This window comes from Aulonocara stuartgranti, assembly GCF_965226115.1.
Source record: "Aulonocara stuartgranti genome assembly, chromosome: 23".
Taxonomy (NCBI): Eukaryota; Metazoa; Chordata; class Actinopteri; order Cichliformes; family Cichlidae; genus Aulonocara; species Aulonocara stuartgranti.
In genome coordinates, this window is record NC_138958.1 from 39,769,775 (window position 1) to 39,782,981 (window position 13,207).

Consider the following 13,207-nt stretch of genomic DNA (forward strand, 5'->3'; position numbering starts at 1 on the left):
GATCTTCTCGTAGCGTGCAGGTCCCCCTCTCTCCTCTAGCCAATATCAAAAGCAGCCCTCTTCTTGTTTATCTTTAGTGGTATTGTCCTTGTTTATCTGCGGCTAAAAGCCACAGTTCAAGGCTCTGCAGAGATTATTAGAGAACCTCATTCTGTTTCATCTGTATCTGCTCCTCTATCTGTCTCTTTCTTTTATCTCCTGCTCTCTTCTTTTGTCCACCGGCTAGATTGGGTAGTTGAGAGGCAGGTAGATAAGGGGTGAAGTAGCCACCTGCGTCCTCAATCGCACACACCCCACACACAAAAACACACACACATAATTCCGATTTTTGGCAGGGCTACCTGTAAGCTAATTTGTATCCCTATCTGTGTAGCCTGGAGGAAAATGCAAATGGAAAGGTTGAGTGTGTGTAGCTTTTTGTTGTTGTTGTTTTTTACTGTATCTGCGTTTTCAGGATTTCATGTCCCCGATTTGTGTATTTTTTGGCAGTAGTCTTACGAGGACAGTCGAGTTCCCTGGTGACCGTGGGCCCCTGGGTATACACGTGGTCCCATACTGCTCCTCGCTCAATGGACGGTAAGCTCACATAAACGCTCTCTTCTTCACATCCTCTCATAATCAAGCAGGCAGGCGCAAGGAAAGGCAGATGGCAATGTTGACTCATAAAAATGCAGAAGTTACTCAAATGTTGCCATGTAGTCATGCGTGTTTACCTCCGTGATTTCATATTGACTCCATACTGTATTTGTCGCAAGACCCCTTGGCCTCCACATTAAAGGCATCGAGGAAAACAGTCGGTCCAAGAAGGAGAATCTCTTCAAGGAGGACGAGTGCATCGTCCAAATCAATGATACACCACTGCAGGACAAGACCTTTGCACAGTAAGTAGGCCAGTGTGTGTGGGAGTGCAGTTTTTCAACACAGAAACCAAAATCAAAGCTAATATTTGATCTGAAACATGTACAGTGTATTAGATTTACTTAATAGTTTCAGCATGCAACCTATGTTTCATGCATGGGGATATGTTCTTAATAAAATAAACAGATTAACATCTTACAGGCAACACTGCTCAACGTGTAATGGCCTGCTCAGGTTGAGTGTCTGCGGGATGCGCCACAACACGTCCAAGCCCCCATGCATCCATTCACAGAACTCAATGAGATCCTGGTGCCAGACACTAAAAGACGACCCTAGCGGGCTCATATCCCCCTCAGTGTGTCTGTTCTGGTCGCATGAGGATGTTTAATGTCATGGCTGAGCTTTTAACAGACATGGGAAATGGAGAGAAGCAAGGTTGAAATGGTTTGGACATGTGCAGAGGAGGGAGAGTGAATATAGTGAGCAAAGGATGTTAAATATGGAGCTGGATGGCAGGGAGAAAAGAGGAAGACCACAGAGGAGATTCATGGATGTAGTGAAGGAGGACATGTAGAGGGGTTGGTGTGACAGGAGGATGCTTGAGGTGAGCTAGAGGCAGATGTTCTGCTGTGGTAATGGGGGGGGTCGTCAGATGTCGTCTTTTTGGAGGAAAGAGTTAAAGGATTTGCATCAGCTGCTCCAGAAATGTGTTTTTAGCCACCTTGAAGACGTTGGTTGCCACCAGGTGGGAATTGCATTACTTGCTTAGACGGTGACAATGGTTGCTCGCGTTTGTTGATGTTGCTTATCTTTAGCTCTCCTCTGAGAATATCCACAGGGCTAAAGGAGACGTAATTAAACCGTGGACCCAGACTGTGGAGGATCTTAAAAGCTTACTGAACAGAGCAACTCCCCCTTTCCCATTTGTTTCCCCTCGTCTATGTTTCCCTTTCTTTCTCCATTCTTCTTCTTCCGGACCTGGCTCCTGTGAGTTTTTTGTTTGCTGTTTGCTTAATCCGTCCTTATGCGCTTTGGTTTTGCTGATTGTCTGATTATTCTTTTGCTCAAATGGCAAAAATAAGTGTTCCAGGTGATTCCATTTGGCAGAAGATTGTAACCTTGTTGCTAGGAAAAGACGAAAAGATTTGAAATTTATTTGTTAACATCATCCAAATTGGATCTGAGGCGGATCGGCTTATCCTGACACAACCCAAGACATGTGGTGTATATGTGTGCGTGTCAGGGATGTGATGAGGAGCTAAAAACGTAAAAGCAAAAAAAAGTGTGTGTGTGTGTGTGTGTGTGTACTCCCACTCATCCTGTCACCACTATAATGCTGTAGAAATACCCCAACTGTCACTCACTTTGCTTCCTTTATTAACCAGACAAATCCTTCACATTCTCTGCTCTATCCTATCTCACACCACATCTGCTCTACCGATGGCGTATTTTTTTGTCTCTGTATTATTCTATTTTTTTTTTCTTCTCATGTTTTCAGCGCACACACTTCAAACTCCTGTCCGTGTCCTTTCTGGGTTTTTTCCCCCCGTCCTATATCTCTTTCTGAATGGGTCAATTTAACTGCATCTCACTCTGTTCTCTGTTTTGTGTGAATGTGGGGCTGATAGTGGTCTATTAGAATAGAATAGAATAGCCTTTATTGTCATTGTACAGAGTACAACGAAATTGGAGTGCCACTCCCTTGGTGCAAGTTTCAATAATAAATATAAATGTAAAATATAAAAAGTACAAAAAAAACCAATCGTAAGTACTCAAACAATAGTATGTACAAGTAGTACAAGTACAAGTATTAAAGCTGGAATAGGATCCTGCTTCAAGGTCTCACCATCTGATAGGGACCACAGTGTCCCAAGCCAGCTGGAGGAGTCACTGTTGTTAATCCAAACTATAATACAGCCCTTTAGTGAAGCACAAGCCTCATTCACCCTCTCCTTCTTTGCTTTCCAATTCTGTGTTCTCTTTCTTTCTGTGTTCAGCCTCACTTTTGAGTTCTCCTTTGTTGGTTTACAGGTTTGTAATGTTCCACAAAGCAAAGAGAGAGCGATTAAAGTTGTCATCTTGTTTTTTTTACTTTTCCTAAATTATCCTTGTCTCCCTCTCTAGGTCTCAGGAAGTGTTCCGCCAAGCTATGGGCTTGCCTTCAGTGCATGTGGAGGTTCTTCCTGTAGCCAACAAGTCACGCTATGAGAAAAGCTTCATAGGTCAGCTTTTCACCAGCGACAGCAAAGACTCGTCTACCAAAGGCAGTCCAGTGGTGACGCGCACTAAAGCCGACCCCAAGCCAGAACCCAAACCAGAACCCAAACCAGAACCTAAAATGAACACCAGGACAGATATGAGGCGACCAGACGCACACACGAAGACCCCAGAGCCAACTCTGGTAAACTCACAACCGGTGGAGTCTGTTCAGTCTGTGTACGGCTCTTTAGAGAGAGCGTCTCCCACGTCCACAGCCAGGGCTGCGAGCTCGTCTCCGACAACTTGGCCCCGCAGTGAGAGCCCACTGGCCAGTAGGAGTCCTGCTTCCGCCAACATGTCTAACCTCACAGGAAGGAAGGGTGGCAAGAAGATGAAAATTGACTTGAAGAAAGGTAAATTTCTTATATACATGTGTTGTATTCACTGATGATCATCATGTTCCATCATTAAGTTTTTTTTCTCTCTCTCCCCCATCACCCCCAACCGGTCGTGGCAGATGCCGCCCCCCCTGAGCCTGGTTCTAAGGTTTCTTCCTGTTAAAAGGGAGTTTTTCCTTCCTACTGTCGCCAAAGTGCAATTTTGTTGGGTTTTTTTCTTTACCAGGCAATATAAAGCCCTTTGAGGTGACTGTTGTTGTCAATTAGTGCTGTATGCATTGAATTGAATTAAGCTAAGGATGTTATGTTTCTCCAAATCCATGGTGTATAAGCAACTCCTTGATTATTTGAATTAGGTCCTTATTGTAAATATCTGATTGAAGTGCAGACTTTCAGCTTTAATTCAAGAGGTTTTATAAATAATTTTGCAGTAACTGAGCAGGAATTACATAAACTTTTATATACACAGCCCCTGTTTTCAGAAGCTTCAAATTAGTTGGACATTTAATTGACAAGTAGTTTCATATCCAGCTGAGACCTGTTGTTTTGCTACTTCATGACAAATGAAGCAAATGTGAATCTGAAGTTGAAGGATGAGGTTTAAACAGATGTCTGTGTATGTGAGGTCACTTAACACCCGTCTTTGGGCTGAAACACCAAAATAAACCAGACAACCAAATCTTAGTTGACTAAATCAGCTATCTGGTTCATTCTTAGAAAGGACGAATACGTCAGTTCAGCAACACTTAAATGGTGAAAAAAATGAATAAATCATCATCTAACCAAGTCAAGACCAAGAACACGTATCGTTGTCGAGGTCTACGCTCAACTGATGCCTTCATGAATGGGAATAAAGAGGTTTTACAGCCAGATTAGACTTTGCCCAAAAATTGTGAGCTGTGTATAAAAAACGGTGCTGCAGGTGGTGCAAAGAGGCAAATTATGATCTCTGTCTAACAAATTATGGACCAGACTGTTAACTATGTATTTCTCAACAAAGTTGAACCCACAGCTCAGCAGTGTCTCAGACAGCTACAGCGATTCAGCAATCCCTCGGTTTCTCTGCTCCTCACTGATGTTGAGCTGTTGCACTTCATGCGACTTGAAGTTTTCTTATCTTAAAATGGCCTTTCCACAGCTCTGTTAGCAACCTAACGAGTCCATCAGCAGTAGCAGCAAAGTTGAGAGGTAACAGCCTATGGGAAGATGGATCCTTGACTGACGACCGCTTCTTTTGTATTGTGGATTCAGAGCCACTGGACCCCTGTGAAAGACTCTGACTCAGTGTTTTTGTTCAGGATTTCTCAGGCTCTGCTACATTGATACTATTCATTATTTGTGAGGCCTCCATCTTCACAAGTGCAGTACAAAAATACTGGAGTTTTCCCATTTATTTTGCCATTGCATTTTCCTTTTAAGGACTCTTGACTGCTCGTGCTTTTTTTTTTTAAAAAAGCTTTTATTCTCCAGATTTGTTAAAGTCAAAGCGGCTCACTTAGCCCTGGATGTTGTTCTCACCAGTGACACAATTGATTGATTTTTATCACATTCAGACTCCAATAAAATTGCCGTCCACTGTGGTTAGCTTTAATATTTCACTATGAAGATTTTTTTCATTTTTCCAATTCCTCAATAATGACTCAGAGCTGTCTAGTTGTTACGCCCGTAGGTTTAAACCTAGACTGACTCAGTCTGGCATCTCAGGCACCTCATCTCTTATCCCTCAGTGCTGAAGTGTTGATAGCATGGGAATGGGTTCTTATGACTGTGAATAGGGTCTGTTCTAGCAACCTGTAGTGTTACGGGGCAGTGAAAAGATAGCTGTAATTGGGCTACATGCACACACACACACACACACACACACGTGTGGTATCCAGAAAAAAAGGCAAGACATCCAGATGAAAGGATAGAAGAAATTGGGCCTCACACTTTCCAGCTCAAAGCCCATTCACGACTGTTTTATTGTTAGTTTCTTCGTTTTTCCATCACACTTTTCTTCCCCATTTCTCTTCACCCTCTTTTTGTTAGATTTTTTTTTTCTTCCCTGGCTTCCCCGTCTATCCCTTTCACCTGATGCAAGATCAGAGCAGAGGATATTATGGGGTTTCTAACACCCTCTCCCTCGGCAACAGGCTCCTTCTCTCCGTGATTGACAGGCGGTGAGGTTTAGGTGCGCTAATGTAGGGCAGGCAGAGGCTTAGCTCGGAGACCAGATAGCATCGCTCACCGCCTTTAGTATGCCACGGCGGCTTTGCTCTCCCTACACACACACACACACACACACACACACACACACACACACACACACACACACACACACGCAGAGTGTGGCACATTTCACTCATGGCTTGGGGCTTGTGAGGCCGTGAAAAAGGGAGAGGGCGGAGGCTCTGGGGGATGATGGTTCATGCATGTGTGTGTGGGCTCAGAAAACACACACACACACTTGTAAATGAATACACACAAAGTAAATGTAGGCTCAAAAGCACAAGGAAAATCTTTGTGGAAATCACATCGCAACCCCTGGGGAGAAAGCTAGAGAAGGGAATAATATCTCTCTGGTTTTTCTCTGCTCGTCACTCTTTTTTTTTTTTTTTCCTCCACCTCCACCTTCGTTCCATCTTCTTCCTCTACCTCCCTTCATCAGCCACCGTTCGGCCTGCTCACACGTGAAATTAAAGACAGAGTCTGTCTAATCCGGCTAGGAGAGAAGCCGGCTCCCGGGGGCTCAGAGGCTGAGCCAGGCAACTAACCCCCATAGGGAAACAGGCACTTAAACAGTAGTTAATGGGGAGAAGACGCAGACTGCAGACAGAGTTCAGGAGAGGAAGAGAGGGGAGAAAACTTGGAGAAGGAGAAAAGTGAAAGACTGGGATGATGAGAGGGAAATTCAATTAAAATGAAATTAAAAAGTCATAAAATTTGTAATTAAGTCTCATTTTCAGGAGCAGAGACATCCCCCGTGCACAGTGTGACTCATGTTGCCTCTTTCCCACAGGCTCTGAGGGTCTGGGTTTCACCGTGGTAACAAGGGATTCATCTGTCCAAGGGCCGGGGCCCATCTTGGTGAAGAGCATTTTGTCGCGAGGTGCAGCAGTGAAGGATGGACGCCTACAGCCAGGAGACCGCATCCTGGAGGTAAAACACAGGTTTTTATGAAGATCATCCAATGTGTGCGAAGTAGAGCCGAGACCTGTCGTTATCAGCAGGAAGTTTAACTCTCTGGATCACACGGTGTGCAACGTGTACTCAGGGTGAGCCTGCTCTCACCTGTGGAAAACACACCTGCCAATTCTGGTATCTTATGGCAAATGCCAGTTGCCGGGCAGTGAGTGCAAGGCCCATTAGGATATTTTGGTCCCTGATACTGATTGTTTGATCAGAGACATTCACACCAGCATCCTATCCGAGGTCATTTTGTAGCTCTAGCAGTGCTCATCCTGTTCCTCCTTACACAAAGGAGCAAACACTGGTCCTGATGATGGGTTAAAGGTCTTCTACGGCCCTGTCCAGCTTTCCTAGAGTAACTGTTTGTCTCCTGAAATCTGTCTCCTGTGCTGGGAGAAACGGCAAGCCTTCAGGCAATGGCACATATTGATGCACCATCCTGGAGGAGCTGGTATACCTGTGTAACCTCTGCCAAATGCAAAACTAGGTTAAAAAAACAGTCAGAAAAGATGAAGAAGGAAAAAAGTCAGTGACCTCTAACTGTAAAAACCATTCCTGTTTTAGTGGTCGTCCCATTGTTGTCCCTTTAGTGCACCTGCTGTTAGTTTCATTAACACCAAAGCAGCTAAAACTGATAAACAGACTCCAACTGCTACTTAACTGACCAGGTCAATATCCCACAAGTTCAACTGACTTGATGCTTTTAATGTTTTTGAGCAGTGTTTCCTTTTAATTAGAGCATATTTTTTAAAATCTGCTTTTCTGATAACCAAACACTTATTTTATCAAACAGCTAGTGTTTATGATTTACAGCAAATTATTTTGTGGACCCCATGGCTGTGTGTCACAGATGCCATTTTGAGAACCCCTAAGCTAGACCGATATAGCCAAGCTATCGCAGAGAAACACAAGAACATATGTTTTATTTTCATTTTGGAGAACCAGCCCACACACAGAAGCATCTCCATCTGATCCTCTGTTACTTTCATTCGATACGTGTTAGTGGAGCACTGCCAGTGGATAATACACTAAGCTTTAATCTACTCCTGTTTGTGTGTTTGCCTTTTTTCCCCGTCTCGTGTGTGTTTGTGTGTAGGTAAACGGAGTAGACATGACAGGCCGTAGCCAGGAGGAGCTGGTGGCCATGCTGCGCAGCACCAAGCAGGGAGAGAGCGTGTCTCTGGTGGTGGCTCGGCAGGACGACATGTTCCTGCCTAGGGAGCTGGTAAGAGAGCGTGAATACGCAAAAACGCAGCATCCACACAACGTCCCTTCACTCTTCTTTGTTGATCACTTGCTTTCTCTGGTGGTCTCTGCTTCATCCCTACATTGTGACATTTTCCCTTTCTTTTCCTTTCAAAGGAGCAAATCCTCTTCATCTTGATTTTTTTTTTTTTTGCACCACAGACACACAAACACACCCGGAGCACGAGCTCTGGCCTTCCTGTTCCTCTCTGGTTTGTTGACACAGTGATGCCAGAGGAAGTCACACACACGCTCAGACACACAAGCCACAGCGGGGCCCCAGAGGAAACGCGCAAGTGTGTCCATGCTTGTCGGCACGCCCCGGGTGTTAAGTGACCGTTTACCTGTTGCGGCCGGCGGGGTCAGAAGCCGGCACAATGTGACCGAGCCTCACAAGGGACATCTTATCAATAAACACACACAGAAAGCCAGCTGGCCCCTTGAAAGTCACTCGCTCTGCGTAAATGATGTTTTCGCCTGTTCTCTCCTTTCTGTCCTCTGGTTATTCTGATTATTCCCTTCCCATTACTTCAAAGCACTGTGAGAAAGACGCGCGGGGGCTTTGTAGTGACTGATGCATATTCACACCTAGGCGAGCTGCGCACACTTAAACTCCCGAACACCTAGACCTTGATATAAAACTCACGCGCACACACGCGCGCGCCGAACACATCGCACATCTTTAAACAGCTAAGTTGCTGCTTCCGAAAATAGTTTGCCCTCATTAATGGCCCAGCAGTCTTGGCATAACAAGTGCACTTTGAAGAGACTCTACAGTCTTCATCTAACACTTGCTTGTATTTGTGCATTAGAGAGAGACTTAAAGAGTTGGGGAGGGAGGGAGGGAGGGAGGGAGGGGGGGCCTCTCACTCCTGTATCTGTCGAAGTTGTTGAAGTTGTTGGTGCCCCGTGAGATCTGGCCCTTATCTCCAGCACAGTCCTCCACCTCAAAGACATTTTGATGTCCCCTAAGCGCGCACGCACACACACTTAGAGATAGACTCACAAAGACACTACACACACTCTCTCTCTAGTGGTTCTATTGATTGACTTTAGATGTGCAGACTCCTCCCCACTAAAAACAAAAAACATAAATACGCAGATGCGGAAAGAACTGCAGAGAAAAAGTTTGCAGTTAAATGCATGCAAATGAGCAAACGCACACTTAAACACACAATGCTACAGGACACACCTCCCACCTTCCTGCGCTCTCCTTAATGATACTGGATGTTTCCAAATGCTTGTACTGAATTATTGTGGAATTTCGTGCCGGTGGTCGGATATCAAGAAGATGCAGACACATTAAAAGTGCCCGTCTGCCTCTTCCATCCTAAGGATGTGTTTGAGTGCCTGCCCGACTAGTGATTATTTTTCCATGCTTTAGAGGCTTTAACGTCTTGTAGAAAGCGTCCTTATGCATCCACACAGCAAACATTCGTGTCTGTAGTTCAGCACAGCGGTTTTACATCCAGCAGCTGCTGAGGTTAATTAGCCGAGTCCATCGACCAGCATCATATTGCTGCTGCAGGTAATTCGTCTGCATTATGAGCTTTTGTATCTATCAAAGCTCATTTTGCTCTTGAGCAGAAACATTGTTGTTCAGCTGAAAATGCCCGTCTCTACATTTATCTGTCTGTCTGCTCGGTTCAAGGATCACTTAAGGAAAGCGCGTTTGCGTGCGCTTGGTCGATGATGCGATGTTATGTGAAACCTGAAAACAGGTTAAGGACTTTGTGTTGTTTGTGCTGGATTTTGCATAGATGCGGCATGGAAAACACTCGAGTATCCCTGTCAGAGCTGTACAGTGAGTTGAAAGGATAGATTAGTGCACAGATAGTGTGTCCTTGTATCCAGAGTCTGACTGAAACTGACACTGAAACAAAGGTTCAAGGAAGCCATTTTACACTACTTGTAAAGCTCAGATATGTTTAAAGTGTAAGAAAAACTGCTTGGCTCCCCTTATGACCCTGTTCTCTCTCAGTGCTTTTATGAAAGAACCTCTTTGGAGTATGAAAGTATCTTATATCACTGTTACACCCAGTCTGTGCCGTGTTTTTCTCCTGGTAGCGCGATTTCTTCGGAGCTCCCGGAGTTAGTGTCAAATGTCCGAGGTTTGAGCTCAAACGGAGTCTGAAGGAATTTGTATTACAGTGTTTCTTTGTGACCTTCAGCATTCCATTCATTTCATTCACATTAGAAATCGAAAGCATTTGGAGGCCTTACAAAATGTTCATGGTGCACATTTTCAAATTTCTCTTCTCGGATTAGATTTCAGGGAGTTTTTTTTCTCTTGCGTGGTACAAAGACAGCTTCTAGGGGAGGAAATCGACGTAAGAGAAGCTCACTGTATTTATGTAAATGTAGAGGAGTCTGAGCATTGAGCAACTTAAAACGGGTGAAGTGTTTGCTTCTTTATTTTTCTAGAAGTTCATCGTAAACAGTGTATCCCCCAGCTGTAATACCTGCTGCTTTTCATGCCTTTTAGCACTAAAACTAATCCTAACAATATATAGCCACTGGATTGTTTAGGTTTGCTGGTTTGTGTTTAAACCCATAGTGGTGCTTGATGGAATATCCTTAGTGTCAGGGTGTAAGTAGTGGAGTAGTGCACAAATCCAGTTTTTCAGGTGAAGTGATTATCAATATAGTGTCTGTAGTTCAGTACAGTGGTTTTACATCCAGTGGTTGTTGTTTTCATCTGCAGCTAATTTATATTTGGTTTTATGACTCAGAGTGTCAGTGACAGGTCTAATCAGAAATAGCCTGTAAAAGAGGAGCTGGGGTGGAGGTGGGTTGCAAATTGGCTTGCATGTCACAGCAGGCCTGACCAACGTAGGCCATGTCCACACTAATAAGTTTTCCTTTGAAAACGCATCTTTTTCTCTTTCGTCCTTTCGCCTTTCGTCCACACTGAAGCAGCGTTTTTGGTTAAGGAAAACTGAGCTTTTTGAAAACGCTCTCCAAGGTGGATACATTTGAAATTTAGACTGCAAAAACAGAGGCTTTTGAAAACAATGATGCATTTTAGTCATATGATGCAGTCATGTGACCAGTTCAACTAAGGTGGCGGACGGCATTGTACAGCAGTTGTTCTATTTGCTCCCTATTAAAGATTTGTAACAGTTTGTACATAGCTCCAGATGCTCCAGATAAACCTCGACGTTCCTCCTCGACGTGTCAAAGAGACGGAAAGTAAACAAACGGCTGACGGAAATGACGCAGGTCGAATAGTTTTCATGCGTGCGCACTACAGGAACGTTGCGTTTTCAGTGTGGATGAAAACGATAGTGTGGACGCAGAGCGTTTTTAGACGAAAACGCCGTTTTCAAATTTATCCGGATTAGTGTAGATGTAGCCTTAAAGATTGCATCCTACATGCAATTAGTCAGGAGGATGCTTTCAGCTGATCCATCAGCTGATGTGGGCTGACACTGAGAGCAGCTGATCTGTCGGTCTATCAGGCCTCACTGACCTAATGCGGTGCTCACTTTGTGCCAGAACTTCAATGTCTTTGTGAAATTTGGTAGAATTCATTACTTTCAGGAGGCTGCACGTATGCACGCATAAAAATTAATCAAATTTAATTGAAATTAAACAAGTAAGGCCTTGACTGAGGCACACGGGGAGGTTAGAGGTCAAACCAGCTGTGGAGCAGCTGATCAGGGTCCAGTGTTTTGCCAAGGGGCACTTCAGCAGAGCAGGCACTTGGTGGCACAGCAAGTTGAAGCGAAGCATGACACTGCAAGTCTAGTTTTTATACTCCCCGTGCGACCGCTGCCAACCCATAAGATTCTCTCCTCCGGTGCTCATATAGTCTGTTTTATCTCGCTTGTACAAGTAAAGTAGACTTTTAGAGGAACTGGCTGAACTGCTGATTGATTAGTTTCAATGGAGGGAGGGGAGTTACTGATGTTTCATGAGGAGCGTGCGGTTCTGTGAAAGCGCTCAGCGGCGCTGGGAGGCATGCTGGTCTGTTGTAGTCAAAAGAATAACAATAAAGCGTGTGAATTAGCCTCCTTATTAGGATACAAAAAAGCCGTCGATTTTCTACCCCATCTCCTGCACCAGCGCACACTCTCTGAGTAATTAAAAAGTGATAACTTCTAATCACAGTTTCATTCCTGTCAGCATTTCTGCATCTCCTCCGCTCGGCGCGCTCATTATTTCACGGGGCCTCGTTTTGTTTCGGGGCGGAGATTAGAGAGTTGCTTTGTAATGTTTTTTTTCTGTTTTAAGCGGGTTTTTGTCAAGAGCAGGATATATATGTGTGCGTGAGAGAAAGTGTGTGTTTGTCATGCCAAGGACAGGATGGGGGGGTCACTCTGCACATGGCTGACCCACTCCTGCCACCAAGCCCAGGGCCAGCTCACAGGAAAAAGCAGGTTGTGAGGAGAAAAATAACTTTGCTGTGTTGCTGTTGTCTTTTTCATCAACTTGGCCTCTTTGGCTGTCTTCTTTTTATTTGTACACATCCCGTCATTCTTCCTTCTCTTTTTATTTTCCCTGTCTGGAGCTCTTCACGCCGTTCCAGAATTATCCCCCAATCAGTCATTTTTTATTTTCCTTTCTCTTCATTGTGAGGTAAAGGTGTAAAGCGGCGAGGAGGCAAGACATTAAGGCGATTAATTGGCAGCTCCATCGTCGGCGTCAAGCGCGGCGAGATCGCATCTTAATTGAATGTCGCTCTCACCGCTAATCCCCCCGCTTTGAAACCCCCCATTTAGAAATCCTCAGCGACAAAAGGCTCTGTGTGTAATCGCCGTGTGTCACCCCTCCTCCTCCCCTCATCTCCTCTTTGCCTCCCGCCCTGGGGTAAGAAAAAGCTCCTTTTTGTCCCCTCATTTGGGTGTTGAAGAGGGTGGCCTCACTCCTGACTAAAAGCTTGTTAAAGATCCATTGCTGAGGGCTAACAGCGGAGGGGAGAGGCAAGGGGCCCCACTCGCCTGGAGGATGCCATTTGCCCCCAAGGAACGGGCATTAGCGGGAATATCAGCGATGTGTGGGAGTGGGTTTGCGTGGTTGGACCACTACTGAGAATCACTTGGTTGTGTAAATAAATATAAATAAGCAGTGAGTTAGAATAAATAAACATCTTGTTTTAATAACTTCTCAGTGTCTTTTTTTCAAGAGCCTGCTGTGCTCTGATGTGTCCACCTTCACCTCGTGTGTTATTGCAGTTAGATCACAGAGGTATTTAAAACCTCCCAGGTTGCCACCTGAGTCTTCTCAAGTGTCTCTCAAGCAGGAAGAAGCAGATTGTCTTTGTAATGCCTCTGGTTTTGAGTAGCAGCACTCTGAAATGCCTTGTTGATAAAAATAAGCCCCGACTGAAAATCTCA

The 13,207-nt window shown here is 44.7% G+C and overlaps 1 protein-coding gene across 3 annotated transcripts in view; it reads left to right on the top strand.

The window, feature by feature from the left end:
* The window catches only part of pard3ba (par-3 family cell polarity regulator beta a), a 195,437-nt gene that overhangs the window by 61,708 nt on the left and 120,522 nt on the right, over positions 1 to 13,207 (top strand). For 2 of the 3 annotated variants that reach the window (XM_082524118.1, XM_082524120.1), the window contains exons 6-10: positions 490 to 576; positions 756 to 881; positions 2,983 to 3,470; positions 6,454 to 6,593; positions 7,720 to 7,848. In XM_082524118.1, the coding sequence (XP_082380244.1) occupies positions 490 to 576; positions 756 to 881; positions 2,983 to 3,470; positions 6,454 to 6,593; positions 7,720 to 7,848 (970 nt within the window). The remainder of the gene's footprint in view (positions 1 to 489; positions 577 to 755; positions 882 to 2,982; positions 3,471 to 6,453; positions 6,594 to 7,719; positions 7,849 to 13,207) is intronic. The other variant, XM_082524119.1, reaches the window with a different exon arrangement.